The sequence below is a fragment of the Scaptodrosophila lebanonensis genome, unplaced genomic scaffold (assembly GCF_003285725.1).
Source record: "Scaptodrosophila lebanonensis strain 11010-0011.00,11010-0021.00 unplaced genomic scaffold, SlebRS2 tig00001412-arrow-pilon, whole genome shotgun sequence".
NCBI lineage: Eukaryota > Metazoa > Arthropoda > Insecta > Diptera > Drosophilidae > Scaptodrosophila > Scaptodrosophila lebanonensis.
The window spans coordinates 7,315,180-7,339,007 of NW_022060739.1; the positions used below are offsets into that span (position 1 = coordinate 7,315,180).

Genomic DNA, 23,828 nt, shown 5'->3' on the forward strand with positions numbered 1-23,828 from the left:
ATATGCAACTTTCTTAATAATTTAAGCATCCTGCCCTTAACAAGTTGAAAGAGGCCAACAACATTATGCCAACAGACACCAACAGTTGTTGTTGTCGACCATTATCCATGAACCCAAAGACAAATATTGCGCCACACAACTCATTTTCTCAGCATACTTCTAATTGGCACTGAAAACACACACACACACACACAAACCATAAACGAGCCAACAACCAACCACACACACACATCTCTGTACACAAAGGCTTGGGGAAACCTACTTTGCTCAGACAAGCGCCCGAGTTGTGTTGTGTTTGTCAGTCAGTCGTTGGTGTGGCAACTTGTAGCTAGTGTTGTTGTTGTTGTTGTTGCTGTTGCTGTTGCAGCTTGGCAAATCCGTCTTCTTTATAATTGCTGTCATCAGCAACGCACTCATTGCAATATCTAGTTGGCTGAAACCTGCCCAGTTCTAGGCTCTAGTCACACGATCAACAACGCAAAGATTTCTCTAGAGTGCGAGTTAGCACTAAATTGAAGCCGATTGATTGATTTCTATTTAGCAGAAAGCTGGAACAATATTAAGTGTCGTTTTGGTTGCAAGCCGGCCAACAAATGTCAGACTGCACTTTGAAGAATGACGCTGCAGTTAGCAGCTTTAGTTATGGGTTACCCGTTTCTAATTAATTAGCAGCATATAATTAGTCAGTTATTTGAATCTCTTAAGCTTAATTAACTCCAGTTTGAAATGTGCAACTCATACTTGTTCCTCTTCTTAAATATTGGCTAGAAGTTTAAGGGCGATAGTTCTTTTTCATTTAATAATAATATTAATATTTAACTCAATAATAAGTAGTTACCTAAATGGCACCATTTGCTTCACTCACATTGCAGTTAAATAAACGCCACTTCGCTCTCTTGATCAAAGGGTCCCCTAATGTTTCTAGCCACAAACCACTTCATTTACTTGGCTTGCTATAACATCAATAATGATTTGCGTATTTGTTCGAAAATGCTTAAAAATTACGGCTGCCAATTACCGTTGAGCAACTCAACTCTTTGTGATTAACGCTAAGCTTATTGGCCAGCAGCAAATTAATTTCTACCCCGTGGTATGCTGAATTATCAAATTTTTACACAACATAAAACTTGAGTTGATAGGCACATTAAAAGCTCGTGATACATAAATAAAAATTGCTGCCAAAAAACAACACAAACAGTGAAATATAGAGAAGATGGAAAAAAAAAACCAGTTGCTACTTATTTGATTGCAGCAGTCGCTGCCACAGCTTGACGCACAACTGAATGAACGGCTAAGCAAAATGTGTTTTTCGTGGCTAAAGATTAATTGCCATATCTGGTTGGCCAAATGTTATACAGCAGCCACCGCAGAGTGGCGGCAGATGCAACCGCAGCCAACGGTGATGGCTTGGAATTAATTATTTAACTTAAAAATGCTTACGGAATTGGAATGTATGTTGCACAGATGTGCACACAAAATATAATGGCGTTGAAAACAACAACAAATACACTCAATATTTTTCTTTAATAAACAGTGTTTTGAAAAATTGAAGATGTTTTGGAGGTCGTCACTATTTTTGTGCACACTTCCATGCCAAAATAATGTGAACAAGGTGACGGGTCAGTAGAGGCCTGACACGAATGAGACAACTGTGCAATTCCAATTGGCAGCTGAAAAATGGCGACATTATTTATGTTTATTTCTACTTTAGAATTTGAAGCATTTAAGAAGAATTGTATAAACAATTACAATGCCTATTTCGTCCTATCTAAAGCATTTTCCAACGCTGGTTTGCTTAAATATTGAAGGAGGCAACAAATACGAATAAACCTTTGATCATTACTTACTTAAGACACCAAAATTAACGAGGATCTTAGTAAAAATTGATACTTGGAATTTCAAAGAATGATTATTATATAATTCGAATGAATACGTTTACAAATGCTATGCAAACAGAAAGCTAATTTTTTTCCATAAAATCCATTTATTCAGCGACTTTTTCTTTTTTCTCTTTAGCACTTGAATGAGTTTGTAGTTTTGCTGGCTCTGAAATCAATGTAATAAAACTAATAAATATTCTCGAATTTTCCCACCTCTAAAAGAGTCAACACCAGAAACAATTTTTCCATGTTGTCTAAAAGAATATAAAAAGGAAAATATAATTATTGAAATTCAAGATCATCTTAAAATTATATTTAATAATGAAAATTCTCCTAACAAATTTAAAGTAGGAGGAGCAGCTATATTTGATGGACACCTGAATAATGGTAGTTTTCAGATAACTTCAGATAACACGCTTCCATATTTCCTTCATCTGATCACTTGGAATGTGAGCCACACTTTTGGGTTTGTTGAACCAATATCATGTTGTTTTCAATATCATTTTCAGATAGGTATGTAAGGAGGTCTAAAATAAACCAATCAGCAGGTTCAACTCTAAAACAATTGTAAATGCTATGCTTGATTTTTAAGTTGCTGTTAAATTTTATTTGATTCTTGTCAACCAACAAGAAGTTTAAGAGAAAATAGAACTTTGCCTCATTGGAAAATAAATATAAATTACTTTTACTTAAATACTTATAAAAAGTAGGTTCAGGCTATGATTGTTTTTTAAGTTGCTGTTGAATTTTGTTTGCTTCTTGCCCAGAAAAAAGGAGTTCGCCTCATTTGAAAATAAACATAAATTGTTACTTAAATACTTATAAAAAGTAGCACACATTTACAGCTTTGTTTGGTTGTTAATGTTTGTAAAAGCTTAAATTGTTGTTAAATTTCTTAAAGCCTTCAAGACAAATTCCAAAATGCCAATCACAGAAAAAACACTCAAGTTGTTAGAAATTATATAAACATATATAATAATTTTATAGAAATCAAATTCATCAATTTCTAAAACCACTATGTTTACATTTGTAAGAAATTTGAAAGTAACAGAAAACTATTTGAGTTATTTGACTTATCTAATAGAAATTGATTGATTTAGTTGTTCTGCAAATTTGGAATGATTATTATTTCCAAACCACTTTGAAATGACAATCTAATAAAAATAAATTGCCATCGTATGTGCATGCATAAATCATTCGGAACAGTCATCGTTATGGAAACCGCAACAAATGCCATGAATTGAATTTCCAATTATTTACGCACCCACCTGCCCCGAAAATATTCACACCAGTGTCTGGGAAGCGTTAATTGCACGCACAATCGACAGATCAATCAAACTGAAATGCGTTAACAAGCTATTGCATAACTAGTAGTATATAGTATATATATTCGAAAACGAATTGTCAGAAAACCGTGCCAGTTTAAAGGCTCGTCCGGTCTGGTCGTTGCCCACAATTTGCAGACTGACAGTTTGTTGCTTCAGTTGGCTCGGCCAACTATATATGCATATACTCGTATATAGTTGGCTTACCCACGACAATTAGTCAAAAAAATAAAAATAAAAAAATATAAGTTGTAGGAAGCGCAAATGAAGCGGCGCATTATGTTAAGACATGCAATGGCAAATACTGTAACGGAAATTCAAATTACAAAACTTACAAGCCGTGAATAGAAGCACGCACACAACACACACACACATGCACATATATATATACATATATACTCCCACACACACACACACACACACACTAGTGGCTCATTACGACGTGTGGTTAAAACAAAGGTAAAGCATTTAAGGTTTTTGCTTTTGTTTTGGTTTTTTGTTTATTTACATTTTATCAGTCGGTAGATAGCCGGACAGACTGACAGACAATTCAGGTAGCGCTACATGCCGTATGCGTAATGCAATATATGTATATATACTATGTGCATTTGTAGGTATATATGTATATATCCGTCACTGCCAAACTCAACAACGTATGTATGCGCGTATGTACAACTTTCTCCATTAACGCCGAATTTGTTTGGCATGCCAAGCGCAGAAAGGCACAAAAGTCTCGTGGCATGCGGTAAAAGGTAGAAATTTATACATACAAGTATATGTATGTACATACATATGTACTCGTATGTATATAATCGGTTGTAAGTGCTTACACTTGCTGTGCTGGTGCTCTGTAGTGGATGCTTGGATTTTTTGTTTTATTGTGTAAGGTCAGTGCGGGTCTCCGCCACCTCCACCTCCACCTCCATATCCATGGCGATGAAAATTGGGTAAAGGTCAAGAGTTTATGTGGGCTAGTCCGAGCGTTGTGGCAATGCAACTGTACGTGTGTGTTGCTCTATCTATGTTTGTTTACAGTTATGTTGTTTGTTTGTCAATTAACTTTTGGTTAGAGTCGACTGATTTCGTTTGAGTAGAAAGGTAAATTGTTTTACAAATTATATGTATATTTTTGTTTCAAAAAGTGAAAACAAATTTTTTTATGGGGAGCTCAGCCATTTATATTTTAATTGCTCACAATCAATATACTATAGATTTAATACTGTATTTAGTATAGAGTTTGTACATCAATTAAGTGTTTGTCAGAGTCAATGGTTTTTCTTTAAATAAAATTATATTAATTGGCTATTAAATGTTTTACATATAAATTATTGCACAGTATGCTTTATACTAAGAATTAGAAAAATGCAGCTAATTAGCACCTACATTTATAAATAGCTCTGATAATACATAGCAAGCGAATATATATTAATACTTTGCCCTTTTTCAAACTGAAAAATTTGACTAGAGTCAGGCAAACAGAGCTGTAAAGAGCCTTAGATTCGCATGAGAACGCAGTAAAGAGCAGTCGTTTCCGTAGCAGTATTAATTTCGTTCTAAGTAATGGTTCAAACATTTTAAAACTTAAATATACTTTAAGTTTTTCTTTCAAAATTTCTGTTCTTTTTGTTAATTTCTTATATTTTTTGGTTGATAATGGTTTGTTTAAAAAACATGCAGATCTAAAAATTGCTTCACTTTCCTGTTTCTTGTGCACAAGCAGTTCGAATTGTAAAAGTTTGGGTAGCGTGTGGGTTAAAAAAGCAGTGTAAGCAGTTCACTGTGATTTGAATTGCAATACATACTAAATAGTTAGTAGTATGCACAAATTATTTTAATTGAAATATTTAATAAGACCAAGTGTTTTGTAATGCTTGCTCAGTAGCTGATTACACGGCATTGAAGAGACGTTCATGATCCAGAGTTCTAATTATTATTATCTGCAATTAATGTTAAAAAATTGAAGGAAAAACTTTGCTAAAAACTTTGCTACCAAAAAAAATTAACAATTACTTTTAAGATTTTTAAAATTAAATGAATTAAATAAAATAAGAAATACATCACACTACACACTAAAGAGTACACTTTTACATCAATATTGCGTGTGTTTTAAGCACTAACTAGATGTAATTGCCAAATAAGAGTTGCAAATTTCAAAAAGAAAGAAAAGGGTAAAAACAATTAAAAAAGACTGTGTAGAAATGGGAATTTGCATTTCGTTGCTGTCTATCTTATATATTAACTATTATAATATCTTTTAATTGGCTTTAACACATTTTAAGACTGAATCTATATGTAGATATCAAAGCAAATCTGTTTACAAAAAAATTGATTAAAATAATTTTATTTAAAACAACTAATTACTGCTAGTGGAAACTATAAAGTGCCGATAATGACTTTTATCGCTAGATCTCTACTTACATTTACAAATGCTGTTTAAAATCCCAGCTTCTCTTCAAAAAGTAATAAAAAAAGATACGCCAACAATGTTGTTAGCCGGACTTGATCGTTTATATTAGCCGAAGCAAGTAATTTTAATAGCACAAGTCCGAGAGCCGAAGCATAATTCAATAGATTACAAGTACATTAAGCTATAGACCATAAAATTTGCATACAATTTTCATGCTCGTCGATAACTAACAGATATAGACATGAAACAATAAAGCCATTTGCATAGTTTATAGAGAGAGAGGGAGAAAAAAAATGAAAATTGCCCGTCTTATTGTTAAGTTGTCCGCTGTTGCCAGGCAGCTCTGGAGGCATTCTCACGTTACCAATTACGCTTACGAAACAGGGCCGAAAAGGCCTTCATCGAACTACTCAATTAGGCTCAGAGACTAAAGGCCTCGCACAATTGCCACAAAATGCCAATTGAATGCGACAAATTCCATGCACACACATTCCACATAAAGAATTGGCAACACAGTCAAAATCAAAATCGCTCAAATTCGAATCGCCCGATCAGGTATATACTTGTATACATACATATTTCCAATCACTGATTTTGCATAAAAAGATGAGTCGATGCACTCAAGCGGAAATTGGGTGTGCGTTTGTTCGATTTAGTCATAGACAGACCCATAATACTGCTGATCAAGCTGTGTTCGATATTTGTAACAGTTTCCATTTGAATTCGGAGCGCAGCGCAAGCACAGCAGACATTTTTTAAAAGGTTGTACGAATCCCTAAGTGCGTGAGTTTCCATCAAAGGGATATTAAAATAATAAAAAACGGTCCAAACAAATATGTTTTTAACGACAACTATCATTATAATCGCTATTTTAATAATAATTCCTTAAAAGTAAATTCCTGAAAACATTTCAAAATGTTCTCATTTAAAAAACGTTGTTGAGAAATTATCTTCTGAAAGATTATTATATAGTATATAAATATAACTTGAATAACTTTTCAAAAAGAATGTTATCTTCGTCAGCAAATCTTTTGGAATTCTAAGTAAATACTTTCGTTTCTAATACGACTATAGTCTTGCAGTGAAGAACAAATTTGTCTGTTCCCTGCTTCTTCAATGGATTTGCAGCATATTCTCATATATATACATTCTTATTATAAACAAATATACCTTGCATAATTTTTCAAAAAGAATTTTATCTTCATCAGCAAATTTGTTGCAATTCTAAGTAAATACTTTCGTTTCTAATATCACTATATTCATGCAGTGAAGAACAACTTTGCCTATTTCCTGCTTCTTCAGTGGATTTGCAGAATATTCTTCTAGGGCTAAGTAATGTCACTTATTTCTTTGTTAAATGAGAATTTTAAAAACTTAATTTGATCAACTACAGTTGAAAATTCATCAAAAGGAGCAGCATTTGTGAAATAAGAGATCTGCTTTGGATAAAAGGCAAGATGTCTGACTAAAAAATTGTTTAATTTTGGAATTGAATTGTAAAATATTTCTAGAAATTATTCTTCAGTCTTCAGTTCGTGTCGTAATGTGTCTTATTCCATTGAACCACAAATCCCTCTGGTTAGGAGATCTTTGACAAATGCTTGAAGTATTCAGATAATGATTGATTGAGTTCAAATTCTTGTTAACTAAAAACACATCCAAATATTTTATAGATCAATCAACTTTACAACGCTCTACTTTATATGATTTATATACAACTTCCTTCCAATTAAAGCTGCCAACAATTGCTCAACTCATGTATTTTATTTGGTTAAACGCAGTGAAATCTTCAGACTTGCTTCCTGAATAATTTATTTAAGATAAACGTACTATATGATTACCATTAGATCGAAATATTTATTTCATTTACGGCTTCACCGATCTTTTCAGCGCACGACTCTCTCGAATATAGAAGTGGTGACCATGTCTGTGCTGCGCACACTCCTGCTGCTGGCGATTAGCGCCACCCTGGCGTTGGCACAACGTCGTCTGGCACTGCCCGATCCTCGCAGTTGTGCGAATCGGGTGCGTCATGCCACCTATCGGGACGCACGTGGTGTGGCCCATTCCTACTTCTTTAGTTGGGAGCATGCGCCGACACGCAGTCTGGAGGTGGATTGGTTGGATGCCCGCAACATTTGCAGACGCCATTGCATGGACGCCGTGTCCCTGGAGACGCCGCAGGAAAACGACTTCGTGAAGCAGCGGATTGCACGTGGAAATGTGCGCTATATCTGGACATCGGGTCGCAAGTGCAACTTCGCTGGCTGCGATCGTCCCGATCTGCAGCCGCCCAATGAGAACGGCTGGTTCTGGTCGGGATCTGGCGCCAAAATTGGACCCACCTCGCAGCGCAACACCGGCGATTGGTCTGCAACGGGCGGCTACAATCAGCCACAGCCCGACAATCGTGAGGCTGCCCAGGGCAACGATGAGTCCTGCCTGTCCATACTGAACAATTTCTATAACGATGGCATTAAGTGGCACGATGTGGCCTGCCACCACATCAAGCCCTTCGTCTGCGAGGATTCGGATGAGCTGCTGAACTTTGTGCGCTCACGAAATCCCAATGCGCGTCTGTAAGATGGTGGCTTCTAATTCTAATTAAATTTAAACAAACAAACAAACCAACACACACAAAACAAAAATATTTATGTAGCATTAAACAGGGCATTGATTGATTGCTGATTGATGGAATTTTCTTGTTAATTTTTTTATGTTTTCCATGCAAAAGTTTTGTCAAACAAATTTACAATTTCGTCGCGAAAATAATGCTTAAATAAAAATTTAATACATTTTCTATAATAGCAAGTGTCATTTTTTGTAGATGAAACAAAATTGTTAAATAATTTTAAACAAATTGTTAATAAAGAAAAATTCAACAAAATCTATTATATACATAAATTTTTTTTTGTCAATTTTATCGCTGAGCTATTCAGTTTCTCCATTAAAATTGGTACCGGGAGAGGTTTCAGGTTAGCTGTTGTAAGTAGTGCCCCCAGTTCCTCTTTTTAGGGTTGAATTTCTTAATAGTAGCCGGACAGCCCTACCTTCTGTCTTCAGGACTCTCCATGAATGCTGCCCTCCTCTCTATCTTTTTTTTTTCGAGCACACGGCACTGGAGAAGTAAAATAGCGCTTCGTTGTTTTTTTCGTGGTTTCTCTTACCCTTGGTATAAATAAAAACGTTGAGCTTTGGTGAACCAAGGCTTAGATTGCCTTTAGTCCGGGGATCTTTTCAGGCAAACCATTAAGGCGTTGGTTGCTGCTTTACTCTGATTCAGTTTTCATTTTAAGTCCTCTCGCTATCCTTCGGGAGCGCCTAGTCGGCCTCCCAGCTGGTGACGCTGAGAAGCTACTGGTCAGCTTAAAGCCGATCCAGTATTTATCTGTAATAACGATCGGTCCAGGAGTCGTCGCGCAGTTCCTCTGTCTTGACGACCACCTCATCCTCTCTGGGTTGTTGAATGGCATCGATATTTTCGGCCAGGTTGCACACAGGATTGAACACGTTCAGCTGTCCTCACAACCTTCCAACCGTGGGTGTTACTATTGGAATTGGAAAGCTGCAGAAGCGCCAAAATGTCGGCAGGTTCCGATGGGGTTACTGGAATCGATGTTCGGGCTCTGGGAAGAGAAGGTATATCCTTAGCCTTCACCACAGCTAACTGAGCTCCCGGATATACCTCTCCTACCCTTCTGATCGCCTGCCCTCAGACCTGCCTTCGACCCAACCCGCATCGGAGCACCGTGAAATGAAAAAAATAAGTAAAACAAACTACTTGTTATCGAAGACATTAACGCTACAAATAATACAAATACAAATGGTGTTAACCAAATAATAAAATGTTACGAAAATAAGAAATTGCCAAATTTATTAAGAGTAAAAAACAAATAAATATATACAAATAAAGTACACGTAAATTAATAAATAATACTCTTTTATAATATTTAAGATTACGATTACAACTGTTTGTTAAAGCTGTAAAGTTTAAAAATATGTGAAAAAAATAAAATAAATAAATATGCAAACAGGGAAAATTAACGTAATAATTATTTATTAACCAACACTTACGTTTACATGTAGTTCACATTAATAATAGTGGTTCACAATTTATTCTATAAATAAAACACAATCAAGATATTTTTGCAATTATCAAAGCTGCTTAAGCATTTCGAGATTGGAGATTGGAAAAACTTCCAGCAGCTCAGGTGCTTACAAAAAGGGTTCTTTCATATTTTGTATTTAAAACATTTATTGCTCGTATATATTTGTTTAGGGGTTTATCATGTTTCATAATTAATTTCACTAGAAAATGCATGTAAATATATATTTATATGTATATCTGTATATATATATATGTGTAGGCATTAGTTAGAGTGGCTCGTACATTGATATACTTGTATTATAGAATACTTTGGTAACTTCTGTTGTAAAGGAACTTATGGCTAAAGGTAAGTATTACGACTATAATAATTAAATTATTAAACAATTTCATTAGCCAGTTTTCGAGAAGACACAAAGTTAGCAGATTTGATCTAATAAAGGAGCTCTTTCAATATTCAATATACATATGTACTATATATGTAAGTATATTTCAGTGTTTCGTGTGTGAAATGCAATGAAAAGAAACTTAAACATCTATAAACAAAATCAAATTCTTGTCCGATATTTGTGCCAGCCACAATGTCAAGAAGCAATGTATTAACATAAAAATCTAATAACAATTAAAATGAAACGCGCAAACTAGAACTAATTTCGTATTATAAATTATAAATATTAACAATTGTAGCATTTGTTGTTGTTTGTTCGTTCGAATCGTAGTATTTGTATTAGCACGGGTGTCAGTTATGGAAGTGGACGTATGTTCTATATATTTATGTATAAATATGTATGTATATCTAGGACCTATGATGCAAGGATGCGTATGTACGTATGTATGTGTGTGTTGTTTTGCGTATACCTTAATAGATGGCAAAACCGAAACCTAAAACAAGAAGGTAAAACAATAATTAATGTATTGGCATTTAATATAAATAAGCCTAAGCATAGGTTAACACACAGAATTAGTAGTAATCAGATCGAGTGGGAATATACACATATATAGCTTAAAGTTAATTTCTGCTTACGGTTGAGGTTTAGTGTTAGTCCCAGCGCCCATTTGCTTGTTTTTTTTTTTGGTTTTTGCGGAATTTATGGTTGGTTAGTCGCATGCACATACATGTGTGTATAACACGTATAGAAGTTAGGGGTTAGCGGGGACACAAACCGCCCAAACAAAGGCAGGGCCTACAAATTGGTTTTACCTGCCAAACAATAACCACAACGACAACGAGAACGAGAGAACTTCAAAAACAAAAGGTACACCAAACTAGATTTTACGTTGTTATATGGAAATGCAAAAGAACGCGCTTTAAACATTTGTTTTAGTAGCTGTGCGTGTGTGTGTGTTGTTTTTGTTTTAAGCTTATGCAGTACTTGAGTTATGGGAGGTGCCACTGATAGCATTGAATAAAGCCATGCTGTTGCGTTGTGCACTGTCAGCATTATCATCGAGCGGCTGGAACGATTCGTCGTCAAGTAACTCACTGAGCGCCTGGCAGAGCTTCTCAAAGTTCTCCTTAAGCGCGAGATGGTATTCCTTTTGATCTGCGCTGATCATCCGCTCGTTTACGCGCAAAGCCTTGTGGCAGACGCAAATAAAGTCCCTGAAAGATGGAAGTGAGTTTTAAACAATTCAAAAGAGTTGCTTTCAAACATCTACCGAAACACATCCTTTAAGTCCTCCACACGATCCACAGAGAAATTGTTAACCACCTTGGCCTCGAGAAAGGCATGCGCATAGGCCAAGGGACCTGCATTTACGGTCACCGCAACGCTGCCCTGTAATCTTAGCTGCAGTTTCTTCACATCCGCCGGTGGCAGTATGATTTCCTCCAGCTCCGACACCTTAGCTTGCATCTCATCAATGGCCACCTCGATTGGACTCAGTTCGATAATTTCACGCGATTTCACAGGTATGCGTTTGAGCACGTACGGAAATGAATATTGTGCTGTTTGCGATCAAAGTAATGCCAGATTAGTTGATTGAAATGTAAAGCTTATGTATGTGGTACCTACTTTTGATCACTGTTTTACGCTTCCATTGCTCCTCCACGCTGCCTCGTGCTGCGCCCGATTTTGTGAATGGTGTTTCGTACACAAACGTGTCCACATCGTGATTCTGCTCGAACTCATTCAGACGCTGGTCGAGCTCCTCTTTGGTGAAGAACGGTATCACATGGGTGACCTGAATATACGCCAGCTTTGGATCCAGATCGTCCACTTTTACCTGCAAGGGAATGAATATTGGTCAAGAATATAAAATAACATAGACAGCTCCATTGTTAATATATTTAGCTATAAAGATGAAAAGAATTCTATGTATAATTCATTTTCTAACTTCATTATACTTATAAATGTTGATCTGTAAGGAATCTGAATTAACTACTACTGATCTATAGGAAATCTAAAATCTATTTCATCAGTTTCTGTGCTACAAAATTATTATATTTTCTACACGAACCGCTTTATATAACAGTTCACTGAAGTCTAACAAGCAGTGCTCGATCATTCAAGCAGTTCACTTTTATATGAACTGCTCTTGAACCAGAGTAAGATGTTTATAGCAACAAAAATGTATGACAAAGCAGCTGCCGATTTATAAGTCGTCACTAATCACACACTAGAATTGACTTAAATATTATTCTAGTCAATAAGAAACCTACACCAGAAGCACAACAAATAAATTATTTGTTGCCCTCACATCCGTTTTCCACCCCATAGGGCCATAGTTCCAAATTCCGTTAAAGTATATTTTCGGTGAACACTAAACGTCAATTTTCATGCAATACTCAAACTGAATGCCCAAACACATCGAACCATCCAAATACAATGGAGCAGACAATGGACGAACTGCTTTACCATGAACTCATCAACGCCATAAATAATCCACAGCCTAAGGAGAACCATTTGCCGCTTCGAACCCAACTCAATCCCAATGCTGTCGAGTTTGTTCCTTCGTACAGAAAATCAGTGCCGTGTAAGAGTGATGATTGTAAAATAGACGTACATTTGAGGGCCAATGGAAAGGGTGATGCTAATGTCAACTGTGAACAGATCATCGTGGAGACCCCTGAGCCTCAACAGCCTGGCATTGATCCACTCACCCACGAAATGAAAACAGAGGCCACTTCAACTACCACTCTTTTGCAGTTCGATGAACCGATTGGAGATGTGCAGCGCCATCGGGACATGATCTACAATTTACAGAAGGAGGTGCTAGAGATGTTGAGTCAGCTGGGCGGAAAGGGCCAGCCCCTAACAGGTATTACTGTGACCCTCGCGCCAGATGAGCGTAGCCTGAACGTTCAGTTCACAGGTCACGACCCCAATATTAATCGACAGATTGATGCTCTGGCTTGTGAAGAAGCCTCCTTGCATCTTGATTTTGGTAACATGGGCGCGATTGCCAGCAAACCCTGTAATGTTCTCGTAGCTCAGTTCCTACGACGCATGAGCGACATAATCAATGACCGCATTAAGTGGAATCAGGACCTAATCAACGCAAAGTACACAAAACGTAACTACACAGAGGATGAGATAGAACGTCAGATTGAGGGCATAAAGGCGTTCGAAAAGTTCTTTGCCCTCAACGTGGGTTCGCGGTATACGGATATTTTGGGACACAATGCGTTTAAGGAACTATGCGATAAACTTGGCATACCTCGCACCAGCCAATGTAAGATTAATTATGAAAAAGATCCCACCGAGTGTGGTGTACGCGATGACATAAACCAGACGCATGTCGAAACAGATGTGGATCCCTATACTGCCGACGATGATTCGCACGATGAGTCCACATATGGTGATCACTCTACCTGCGAAGAGCAATCCATATGTGATATTGAGGACGAGCCAATGCAGGAGAATTCACAGCTTGATAGTGAAAGTGAAGACCCCTTACCCAGCTGCTCCAGCTGCACAACCACATCGGAGTATGCGAACAGCAAGGTCTTTTGCTTCAAGGCCGACGATGGAGCGCAGTTGCATGTCAACCAACTCAGCGAATCCGACAAGCCGCAGCCGAAGACACGACGTCGACTAGGTGTGCCGCACCCAACACCTGCTATATCCAAAACGACGACAGGTTTTGGGGCTTGCAAGGCGACGAATGCCAAAATTCCCAAGCAAAGGACTCCCAGGCAAACGGGAGGCGGGGTTGGAGCACGCAAGAGTAACGTCCAAAAGGAAGCTAGGACTCAGGGTTTGGCTACGCCTCGTCATCGCGGTAGCGGTGCAGGTTTGCCACTTCATATGGCCGGAGCACGCCCGAAATCCTATCAACGGGTTGCAGTGCCCCGAGCGGCTTTGAGCGGCGGCTATCAATTGCCATCCAACACTAGCTCTAATGCAAGCAATCGTTCAATGCGGAGCTCGTACAGAGGGGAGACGCGGTACGTAACTGGAAATAAACCCATGTCTACCGCCACAACATCCCCGGCCAACTACGTGTAAGTTCTCAGAAACCGACAGCGCACAAAAATTGACTGTAAGCCGAGAGTTTTTAGATAAGGCAGTGATTTTTTGAGATAAACTGTCGAAACTTCCACCTCCCCTCCACTGCACTTATTAAATTATAAGATCAGCATATAATTAAGGCTAACTATCAAACAACTCTCTGTGATTTTTGTGCGCTTATCGGATTTTATGTTTGAGTCAACACACCTCCACATATAATGCTTTTAACAGAAATTTAGGCAAGCCAGTTAAGGCTAGACAGACATCATCGGGGGCACAGAAAATTGTGCCACGCGGCACAGCAACGTCCATTATGCGACAAACTGAGGTGCAGCGGGTAAGTTTGGAATTATACTGATTAACCAAATTATTGTGGGTTTCCCCTCCTTAGCGTTTAAGCCTATTTAAAGGATCCCAGCCAACTGATGTTCAATACGGTGAATATCTATTCAAGTAACACGAGCTGGACTTTTTCTTCAATAATTTTAAGTTTATGAAACTATTCCATTTTTAAACTGTATAAATTTTGTTGTTAAAAAGACAAAATATTGATTTTAAAGGTTTATAATAATCAATGATGTTTTACTTACCGGCGATGAGTCCATGATAAGTTTAACAACATCAGCACCAAACTTTTCCTTATATTGTTTGGCCAAGCGCTCTGATATTTCGCTAAGTGAAGTCAACTTGGGCTCTTTGTATACATACTCAATGGCATGGTCCTCTTCAAAGTACGACTGCAGACATAGAAAAAGAAGTTAGATTTGCTAATGATTTGTTATAGTAAAGGGATTAGTCTTACCATGCCATAGAAAACCACTCGATAGAAGCGGCCCAGCATGCGCTTGCCAGAACGATTCACTTCTACAATCTTATTATAGGCCTGTGTGAGATGTTCATAGGAATGTGCCAGTTCAATGAAGTTGCGTCCTCGCTCGTAGATAGGCAGGATTAGCTTATACAGGTCTCCCAAGCACTCGAAGCGCTCGGCCCGATCTAGAAAGTCGGCACATTGCTTCAGTTGCTCTAAAAGCATTAGCTCCGTGTACTGCGAGTCCTGTGCTCCAGCATCTAGCTTCAGACCCTGCTCATCTACTGGAATGTTACGCGAAATCTTGCCAAAGGCTGTGGAGCTCCAACTTAGACTGCAGCCGCCTCGGAGCCTCAAGTATTCACACATAAGTGCTGCAATGTGCAAGTGGCAGCAAGCAGCTTCGGATAGGTTGCCGTTCTGTTCATGGTTGCGTGCCATTGTGACCAGCCAGGTGTGACGCAGCTCTGGAGTTGAGGCATACGAGTTGGCCAGTGAGTATTGCAGCTCCAGCAGTCGCTCCGGATCCATGTGATGTGCCTGCATTTGAGCCGTGGCCATTAATACTGTGCGCACACGTCGCGTTAGGTCCTTGACCTCCATTGGGAAGCCCGTGCCTTTCATGACCTTATCGCTGTTAGCATAGCTGTTAATAATGGAGAGACTCTCCTGGAAGCGTGCATTATTCAGCCCAATAACATTGCCAATCATTTGCGAAACGGAGATGATGACCTGCAGATGCACTCGAGTTAGACCTTTGCGGCCACTGAATTCAAAGTTGCTGCGCATGAGCAGATATAGCACGGCACAGGACTCGTGGCGTATTTCCACCAGGCGACTGTCGCAGGCTTTCAGCAACTCGTACACCATTTGACCGCAGAGCATGGCATTGCCTTTAAACAGCGCTGTGGAATAATTGTTTATGAACGCCCGCAGCGCGGCAAAGACGTGCTTTGATAGACGCTCGGATTGACCCAGCTGCAGGAATCGAAGATAAACCCGTGCCAGCTTCGGCAACACCAAGCTATCGGCGAGAAGTTGACGGAATTGCATGACAAAGAGTCCCAGACAATCCAAGATGACCATGCCGACCTCGGTGGCCAGATTTGATTCGTAGAGAGCCACTTGTGTACGTGTCGAGTCCTCCAAAAGGCTCTCACGTGTTTGTGTAAGAGTCAGGGTACCAGTTCCACCAGTCGTTGGCTCATGGGCGCCATTTCCGTTGTCCAGTGTGGTACGCGCGGGCAGGGTATGTGCTTTGCGTGTGCTGCCTACATCGGGTGTGAGCACCACATTCTTTTTGCCAACATAGCGAAACTGTAGCAGACAGAGATCCAGTATGGCCAGAAACTGAAGCGTCTCCGTTTCATTGCAATTCTGCCACCAGCCCACCATTTGGTCCTGTGACAAATGCTTGACTATGAAGAGGAAACCTAGCAGCAAATCCTTGCTTTCTGTGGCACTAAACTTATCACAGCGCGCTAGAATATGAGCATTTGTAACGCTCACAGACCGGTTGTGTCCATTTCGCAAAGCAACATCTGTCTCACCGTTCGTATAAGCACCTATGGTTGTGGTGTCCTGGGAGTGCTGCAATAGAAGTTATCATCGGGTAAGTCAGCAATTAAATTGGAGAATAAATACTTACGCCAGAATCCGAGTTGGAGTTAAGTGACAAATTTGAGACACCATTGCTGATTGCTTGCCCGGCAATGGCAGCCAGATAGTTGTTCTCCTTAATGTGCAGAGAGGTGCGATATGGACTAGGATGGTCGATGTGCAGGGTCATGCGATTTTTCGACCGCGGTGTAGACGTGACTGAGCCGAAGGTGGAGTCCTTGCTAAATACATAGCTGCTGGCACAGGACAATCGCTTCGTGTACGATGCAGAATCTGCATAAACGTGGCCATTGGGTGTACCTGCCTCCGACTGATCATCAATGCGGTGCAAATTATCCATGACAATACCCAGCCAAGGCACATATAGCAAAGCAATACGTGCAAGTTGGCCCCGTTGCTGGTAGCGGCCATCGAGCTCATGTTTGGCCAGCAGGTTCTTAAAAATGTTGAGCGCATGACGACGCACATAGGTGACCTCGTTAAGGCTGCTCTTCAGCTCCTGCAGTAGTAGGCCGGAGAGAAAATGCTGACGGCAAAACTCCTCCGATAGCGAAAAGTGCTGCATCATCTCAGGCGGACGATTTTTGGGGTTTAGCACAAAGGGTAGGTTGAGTGGCACATAATGTTCATGTTGGCAGATCTCCTGAATGAAGTTAAACTTGTATTCCTGCAGTACGCGTGGATTTCCGGGGCTAAACTGTTCCATGTAGAATCGAATTATTTTGAAGACAAAGCCACGATCCATGTAGCTAAGACACTGACGCACAAAACGAGCCAGGGAGCTGTTCAGTTGTTGCGTCTCTTCCCCCAAATCCTCGTAGCGTGTCAGAATGTAGGGCAATAGAACTTTAATGAGATTCTCCACACGTTCCGGAAACTCTTTGGGAAAACGTTCGTTGCGCAACATCCGTATTCGTCCAGTCGAGAGCAAGTGCTGTGCCATGCTCTTCACAATCAAATCGAAGAAAATGCTGGAGTATCTCATAAATTTGTTGACGATAAGGAAGTCCGTGTTATTCGGATTGAGCAAGTAGGGAAGATGGCGGCACAGCTCTCCATGCACAGTCCGGGCGGTTTGCTGACTGTAGTAGGGTGCATGGAAGACATACTTAACGTAGGAATTCAATAGTTCCGTGCGCTTAGCCTCCTCACTAATCAGGTGTATTATGTTCGTCAGCAGACGCAATACATTCAGACCAATCTCTTCCGATTGCGTGTGCACCAGCAACGTGAAGAGCTCATTTAGCAGAGTGGGCAGATAATTGATCAGCGACCTCATATCGATGGCATGCGTAGCCTTGAGTATCTTGCATGTCTCCGATTCGGCAGGCAGGGCGGTAGTTTTCCCTCCTTCTAGCAAACGCTCGCAGTGGGCAAAGAAGTTATGGAGGTGTTGATCAGCGGTAAGCACCGTCGAGTCCAAACGAAGGCCGACGCTAAACAGCAGACGCTGATTGTCAATCCACTGGACGTCGGGACCGCAATTCTGCTAAGAAATTGGAACGGTTTGTAGCCAACGAAACGCGGTGCCAGAGTGGTATAGGGCGGCATAGGCAGACGGGGCATGGGTATGGGTATGGATGTGGCATGCATGACGAAAATGTGCATAACAATAAAGAAAAAGTAAGGGAATAGAAAAAAAAAACAGCAGGTTAGGTGGCAAGCCGCAGGAAAGCGTTTCGATTTGTGTGGGGTGCGGGGGGACATCACGCATGAGTTTGTGTTAAATTTTGATGACCAGAGCAAGCTCAACAGCTGACAACTTACCCCTTTGCCCCAGCCCAAGGGCTGTATAGAGAGATAACCCACTGGCAGGCTCGCAGCCACTGGTAACTGCTGCTCGTCCAGGCAAATACGATTCTTTTGCAGCAATGGTAGCCATGCATAGCCAATGGGTGTTTCAAAAGCCGCATTCGCTTCACGCTTCTTACTCAGATTGCAAGAGACGTGATAGAATGAAAAAAGTAGATGGTGTTCCGGAAAGAGACCAAGGGGTAGACGAAGCTTTATTTCCTCATACCATGTCGGCGTTACATTATGATGAAGCACCGGACAGGCGATTTGTGAGACTAGCAAGTCCTGACCCGGGCGACCATAGATGCACTGCAATTAACATTTAAGTTATCATTGATCAATTTCAATCTGAAGTGAATTGCTCTTCACCATTACCTTTAGAGGTTTACTGTACTCATCGTCACCATCACGAAGTTCCACGACAACGGTAATGTTGCGGGCTCTCGAGAAGAGTTTTTGACTATCAAATTGCAGACTTAGCGGATAGACATACATGTGATTGCAAAAGTTTGTATACGGATGCGCATCACGCTCGCATTGACTTTGAAACTCGGCTATCTCCACCGTAATTGGCGATTTCGCAGTGGAATTAAAGTTGGGCAGCGGTGTCAGCGACTTACTCAACGCGTTCGCCACCTTCTCCACCTGTACCAGCTGTAGTTTCATGTAGCCTGGTATGACTGTAAGCTTGCTTAATTTTTCCGGCTTACGGAACTCTGTGAGTAACTTTAGCAGCTCCTCATCCTTAAGTTTCGGCACCTCTTGCCGATAAATAGTGCTGAATTCGAATTCCTGATCCGAATCCACATCCAGTTTGTGGCAATAGGGTTGAAAGAGCGGCTTAGCGGCCCAAGCAAATGGTTGCCGATAATGTCCAATGTGCTGGGCACAACTGCGTGCTGCCTTGTAAACCTTCTGTCCTAGTTTGGGATCGCGGGCGGCTTTTATGTAAGGTTCGGCGACCTGCGCCACACTGCTTTGCAGGACCTTCTCAATCTTAAGCACTAAATAGATGTCGGCATGTGGTGAGTTCACGGAGAAGAGACATTGTCGCAGTTGCTGGAAGTATTGTTTGGGGCAGCGCAACAGTTCCGCAGAGACGCCATCGAAGAGAGAGTGCGGCGCTTGTGCTGAGCTCCGAGTACGCTCATCGCCCTCCGCACGTCTCGGTACACCACAGCCCGCCACCGATGCAGGCACTGGTGTATTGGGCAGCAATTGTGCAGCGCTGGCCTCATTGATATTGAAGTAGAAAGACTCGCTCAGCTTGCGTCCTGCCTTGGCATCGTACAGAGCCAAACTTGTGATATAGGGTTCTACCTGGCAAAGTTGCTCGCCAGCTGCCGCATCGGCCGCATCAGGCGGCAGGCACTGCAATCGAAATGTCAGACTCTTACAAATGACCAGAAGACGTGTGCCAAAATGTTCCCGATACTGATCCACATTGTCGCTGGATGCGGTCTTTGTGTTTGATAGGCAGGCGAATAGATGACGTCGATTCTCGCGTCGCGCCTGCGCGATCGAAATATCCGTTTCACGGCCATATTTCATCAATTGGGGATGCAATGACTGATCCAGACCCTTTAGTGTACCAAACACAGACGGTTCTGTGGCTGGCGGTTGCAGTTGTTGTGGTGTGGCTGAAGGTTGACGCTCCAGCGATGCATTACGCTTTTCCTCCTGCAGTTTGTTCTGTGCCAGCACTGAGGATAGTTTACTTAACCAGTCCTTAAAGTCCTCCTCATTCTCAGCAGCTAGTGTAAACGATTTATGGCCGGCAGTCATGCGTAGTTCAAAACAAAAGCGACAGCGCTTCGGATTCTACGGAATCAAATGTTAGAAACGTGAGCTGAGAAATTAGACACCCTTTTAATACTAACCTGTACGACCTCTGTGCAAAAATCCATGACTATGGTGGCCTTAGCCTCACCCTGCTTCTGATCTTTGTGCAGCTCCAAAATGTAGGTGCCGTCGATTTCCTGACGCAAATAGCAATAGCGTCGTTTAAAGGACTTACTGCCAATGTTGGCAAACATGCGATCTGAGCCGGAGTCGGGCCCCTTCAGTAAATAACCTTGCTTGGTTATACTATCGGCTTGTGAGCGTGTCATTTGCTCATCTATGCGATCCTGATCGGCATCGATCTCATACACTTCTTCCAGCAGTTCCTCGGCTGGTGTTATGCTGTACAATTAACCATAAAAACACTTAATTAAAAGCTGCATTCTATTTATTTGAATAATTCAACCCACCTGGGTAGATCATGGCAGGTGCCGCCATATGCGTTGTACTTGTAGTGTATCAGATGATTCTTCGCGCGATATGTGTAGAGGGCCTGCCGCGTGAAACGCGTGCACTCGGCACGAGATCCAAGCACTGGCGTCGCATCCCCATTGCTTACATCGGCTGTAGCCACCATATCATCTGCAAAATCATCGATCTCGGGCTGCGCCAAATTTGAACGCAATGTGGTAGATGAAACCGCTGACTCGTAAGATTCATGAGAACTAGTCGGGGACTTGAAAGCCGACAACTTTTGACTCGACGCATTGGAGCTCTGGGAACTTTTGCGTGAGAGCTGACCATGACCATTGGCCAGACTTGTGGTGCTGTTGCTGCCATTGTGTAAGCTGCCATTGGACTGTAGACTGTTCTGCCGACTCACATTGTTATGACTTCCGTTGTGGCTGTGACCATTCCCAAGGACCGAGTTGCCGTGTAAAGGGCATACGATGGCCTCATTAGGCGGCTCAAAGCGATCGGCCACAGACTTCACATTAGTGCGCAGTTTTCGCGGCATGACTATTTCCTGTTGAGATAATATAATAAAGAACAAATTATAGAAAGAGCCGACAAATATTTGAATCTATAGCTTTCGAACAATGATTTGATCAGGGGTCTTAAAAAATATAAATTAAGATTGTTTGATCATATTTATTTAACATTCAGCACTCAATGGTTTTGTTGTTTTTAAAGAGACAGATTTTCATAGTCTTCTGGTACTTAATTTGTGGACAAATATACTTTGTTTTGTGCAAATTTCTCTTTCTTTGATATTAATAAGTCTATGGATTGCTTTTAAACAAAAATTAAGTCGACAAAGATTAAACAAATATTAAAAAGTATATAATATCTCATTACATATTTTGGCAGCATTTCAAACAATCGTTCCTTCACGTATGGTCAACTAGTTTCTTTTTGTGTATCTTCAGTTCAGTTAAAAATTATGTCGAGAAAGATTAAATAAATATTAAAAAGTATATAATATTTCATTACATATTTTGGAAGAATTTTAAACAATCGTTTTTCAAGTATGGTCAACTAGTTTCTTTTTGTGTATCTTCAGTTCAGTTAAAAATTATGTCGAGAAAGATTAAGCAAATATTAAAATGTATAAAATATCTCATTACATATTTTGGCAGCATTTTAAACAATCGCTTCTTCAAGTATGGTCAACTGTTTTCTTTTTGTGTATCTTTAGTTCAGTTAAAAATTATGTCGAGAAAGATTAAATAAATATTAAAAAGTATATAATATTTCATTACACATTTTGGAAGAATTTTAAATAATCGTTTTTCAAGTATGGTCAACTAGTTTCTTTTTGTGTATCTTCAGTTCAGTTAAAAATTATGTCGAGAAAGATTAAGCAAATATTAAAATGTATAAAATATCTCATTACATATTTTGGCAGCATTTTAAACAATCGCTTCTTCAAGTATGGTCAACTGTTTTCTTTTTGTGTATCTTTAGTTCAGTTAAAAATTATGTCGAGAAAGATTAAATAAATATTAAAAAGTATATAATATTTCATTACACATTTTGGAAGAATTTTAAATAATCGTTTTTCAAGTATGGTCAACTAGTTTCTTTTTGTGTATCTTCAGTTCAGTTAAAAATTATGTCGAGAAAGATTAAGCAAATATTAAAATGTATATAATATCTCATTACATATTTTGGCAGCATTTTAAACAATCGCTTCTTCAAGTATGGTCAACTAGTTTCTTTTTGTGTATCTTCAGTTCAGTTAAAAATTATGTCGAGAAAGATTAAGCAAATATTAAAATGTATATAATATCTCATTACATATTTTGGCAGCATTTTAAACAATCGCTTCTTCAAGTATGGTCAACTGTTTTCTTTTTGTGTATCTTCAGTTAAGCACTTACCGAGACATCATCTGCGGGATAGATGAGCAGCTCACGCTGTGGATCATTTTGGATGACCGTTTTATTTTTGGCTATGAAGGCTTCAAAGTCTATCGGCTCCACAATGAACGGTTTGTTCTGCAAAAGAAAGGTGCGATAGAGTGGATTTAAGTTGGTTGTCTAATTTATGCGTAGCACTTGTAAAAGCAAAACTCTCCCTTCCTTGAACTCTGTATATGCGGCATCTATCTATTAATAGCCAGACGCTACGGCTATCTTCGGCACGCACTCGTTTCAAAGATTTATCGAATTTACGCACGCCATAAATTTATGGCTACTTTGTATGTGTTTTGTTTTGTTTGTATTTTTAGTGCATCTCCCTCTTTACAATGAAAAATTCTTTAGCTCTACACAGACCTTGACCGCATTACAGCCCAGAAGACAAAGCAAGACAAGACAAGACAAGAGCAGCGAGCTGGGGAGGTGGCTAGGTGGGACGGGTGTTGTTTTGTATTAAAATGTTATATCTATGTCGTTAGCGTGGGCCTCAGTCGTTGGCATAAACCAAACAATTCCCCGAACCGCCTGCCTAGCTGTTGCTTGATGTAAAACATTTTGATTTGGCATTTTGCAATAACTTGGAAGTGTTTTGCGTGCGCAGCACTCGTATTGAGATTTTGATGTTTGATATCGTAAAATGCTGATGTTGCGCCCATTCGAAATCACTCACAAGCACACACACACACCCACACACACACATATGCTCGTGCGTGAACATTTTCTCACACCCGCTGAGAGCAGTGACAACATTGAGGTGCGACCGACAAACCCTTTTGGAGAGGGTCATCCGCTTCGCAAAAGGTGAAAGCGCCATTTCCGCAATGTTGTCATTCTGTTCTTTATGATTCGCCGTAATTGGAGTGTTCTTGGTCTTGGGCGTATTGCGTAGCAGTGTTTCAGGAAATGTCATAGCAAGGCGACGCATGGAACTATGCCATCACAGAAAGGATTGCCCAAGGTCTCAACTTTAACTGGCATACCCTTTCCCCCCCTTTGGTTACAGGGTATAAAAATAGGTCAGCGCTTTTTAGCCGCTTTAAGAAATTAGCTACGCAGCTCGTTTTTACTAAAAATATGCGCATTTCTTAATCGAGTTCAAGTTTTAGTTTAGCTGGGGGAAATGGCAGCTGCCTGCCAAAAGGAGGGGCTCAGAGCTCAACTAATTTGGGGAAGCCCTCAGCTAAACTTTTATTTGAAATTAGTTAAGGAACTCAAAAAGTTCTGCCA

At 40.1% G+C, this 23,828-nt stretch overlaps 3 protein-coding genes across 7 annotated transcripts in view; 2 read left to right on the plus strand and 1 right to left on the minus strand.

Moving 5' to 3' along the window:
• The first annotated feature begins 7,535 nt into the window (after positions 1-7,535).
• Positions 7,536-8,278, plus strand: LOC115631735. The gene has a single exon (XM_030528573.1). The coding sequence runs from the start codon at positions 7,536-7,538 to the stop codon at positions 8,193-8,195; it is 660 nt and encodes a 219-aa protein (XP_030384433.1). The 3' UTR covers positions 8,196-8,278.
• A 1,540-nt stretch (positions 8,279-9,818) lies between these two features.
• LOC115631952 (dedicator of cytokinesis protein 9) overlaps positions 9,819-23,828 on the minus strand; it is a 35,758-nt gene continuing 21,748 nt past the window's right edge. The window contains exons 2-13 of one of the 5 annotated variants that reach the window (XR_003996252.1): positions 22,563-22,679; positions 20,649-21,205; positions 20,277-20,580; positions 18,772-20,217; positions 18,370-18,705; positions 16,631-18,091; positions 14,974-16,572; positions 14,762-14,908; positions 11,733-11,943; positions 11,377-11,665; positions 10,919-11,320; positions 9,819-10,599 (exon numbers count right to left, since the gene is read on the minus strand). Coding sequence is in view for 4 of the 5 variants with exons in the window: in XM_030528806.1 (XP_030384666.1) it covers positions 10,577-10,599; positions 11,091-11,320; positions 11,377-11,665; positions 11,733-11,943; positions 14,762-14,908; positions 14,974-16,572; positions 16,631-18,091; positions 18,370-18,705; positions 18,772-20,217; positions 20,277-20,580; positions 20,649-21,205; positions 22,563-22,679 (6,720 nt within the window). In the remaining variant the exon portion in view is untranslated. Of the gene's footprint in view, positions 10,600-10,635; positions 11,321-11,376; positions 11,666-11,732; positions 11,944-14,761; positions 14,909-14,973; positions 16,573-16,630; positions 18,092-18,369; positions 18,706-18,771; positions 20,218-20,276; positions 20,581-20,648; positions 21,206-22,562; positions 22,680-23,828 lie in introns of those variants that run through there. The other 4 variants (XM_030528809.1, XM_030528807.1, XM_030528806.1 and 1 more) reach the window with 4 other exon arrangements.
• Positions 12,372-14,742, plus strand: LOC115631953. Its single transcript, XM_030528810.1, has 3 exons — positions 12,372-14,164; positions 14,403-14,508; positions 14,563-14,742. The coding sequence occupies exons 1-3, from the start codon at positions 12,546-12,548 to the stop codon at positions 14,626-14,628; spliced, it is 1,791 nt and encodes a 596-aa protein (XP_030384670.1). The 5' UTR covers positions 12,372-12,545; the 3' UTR covers positions 14,629-14,742.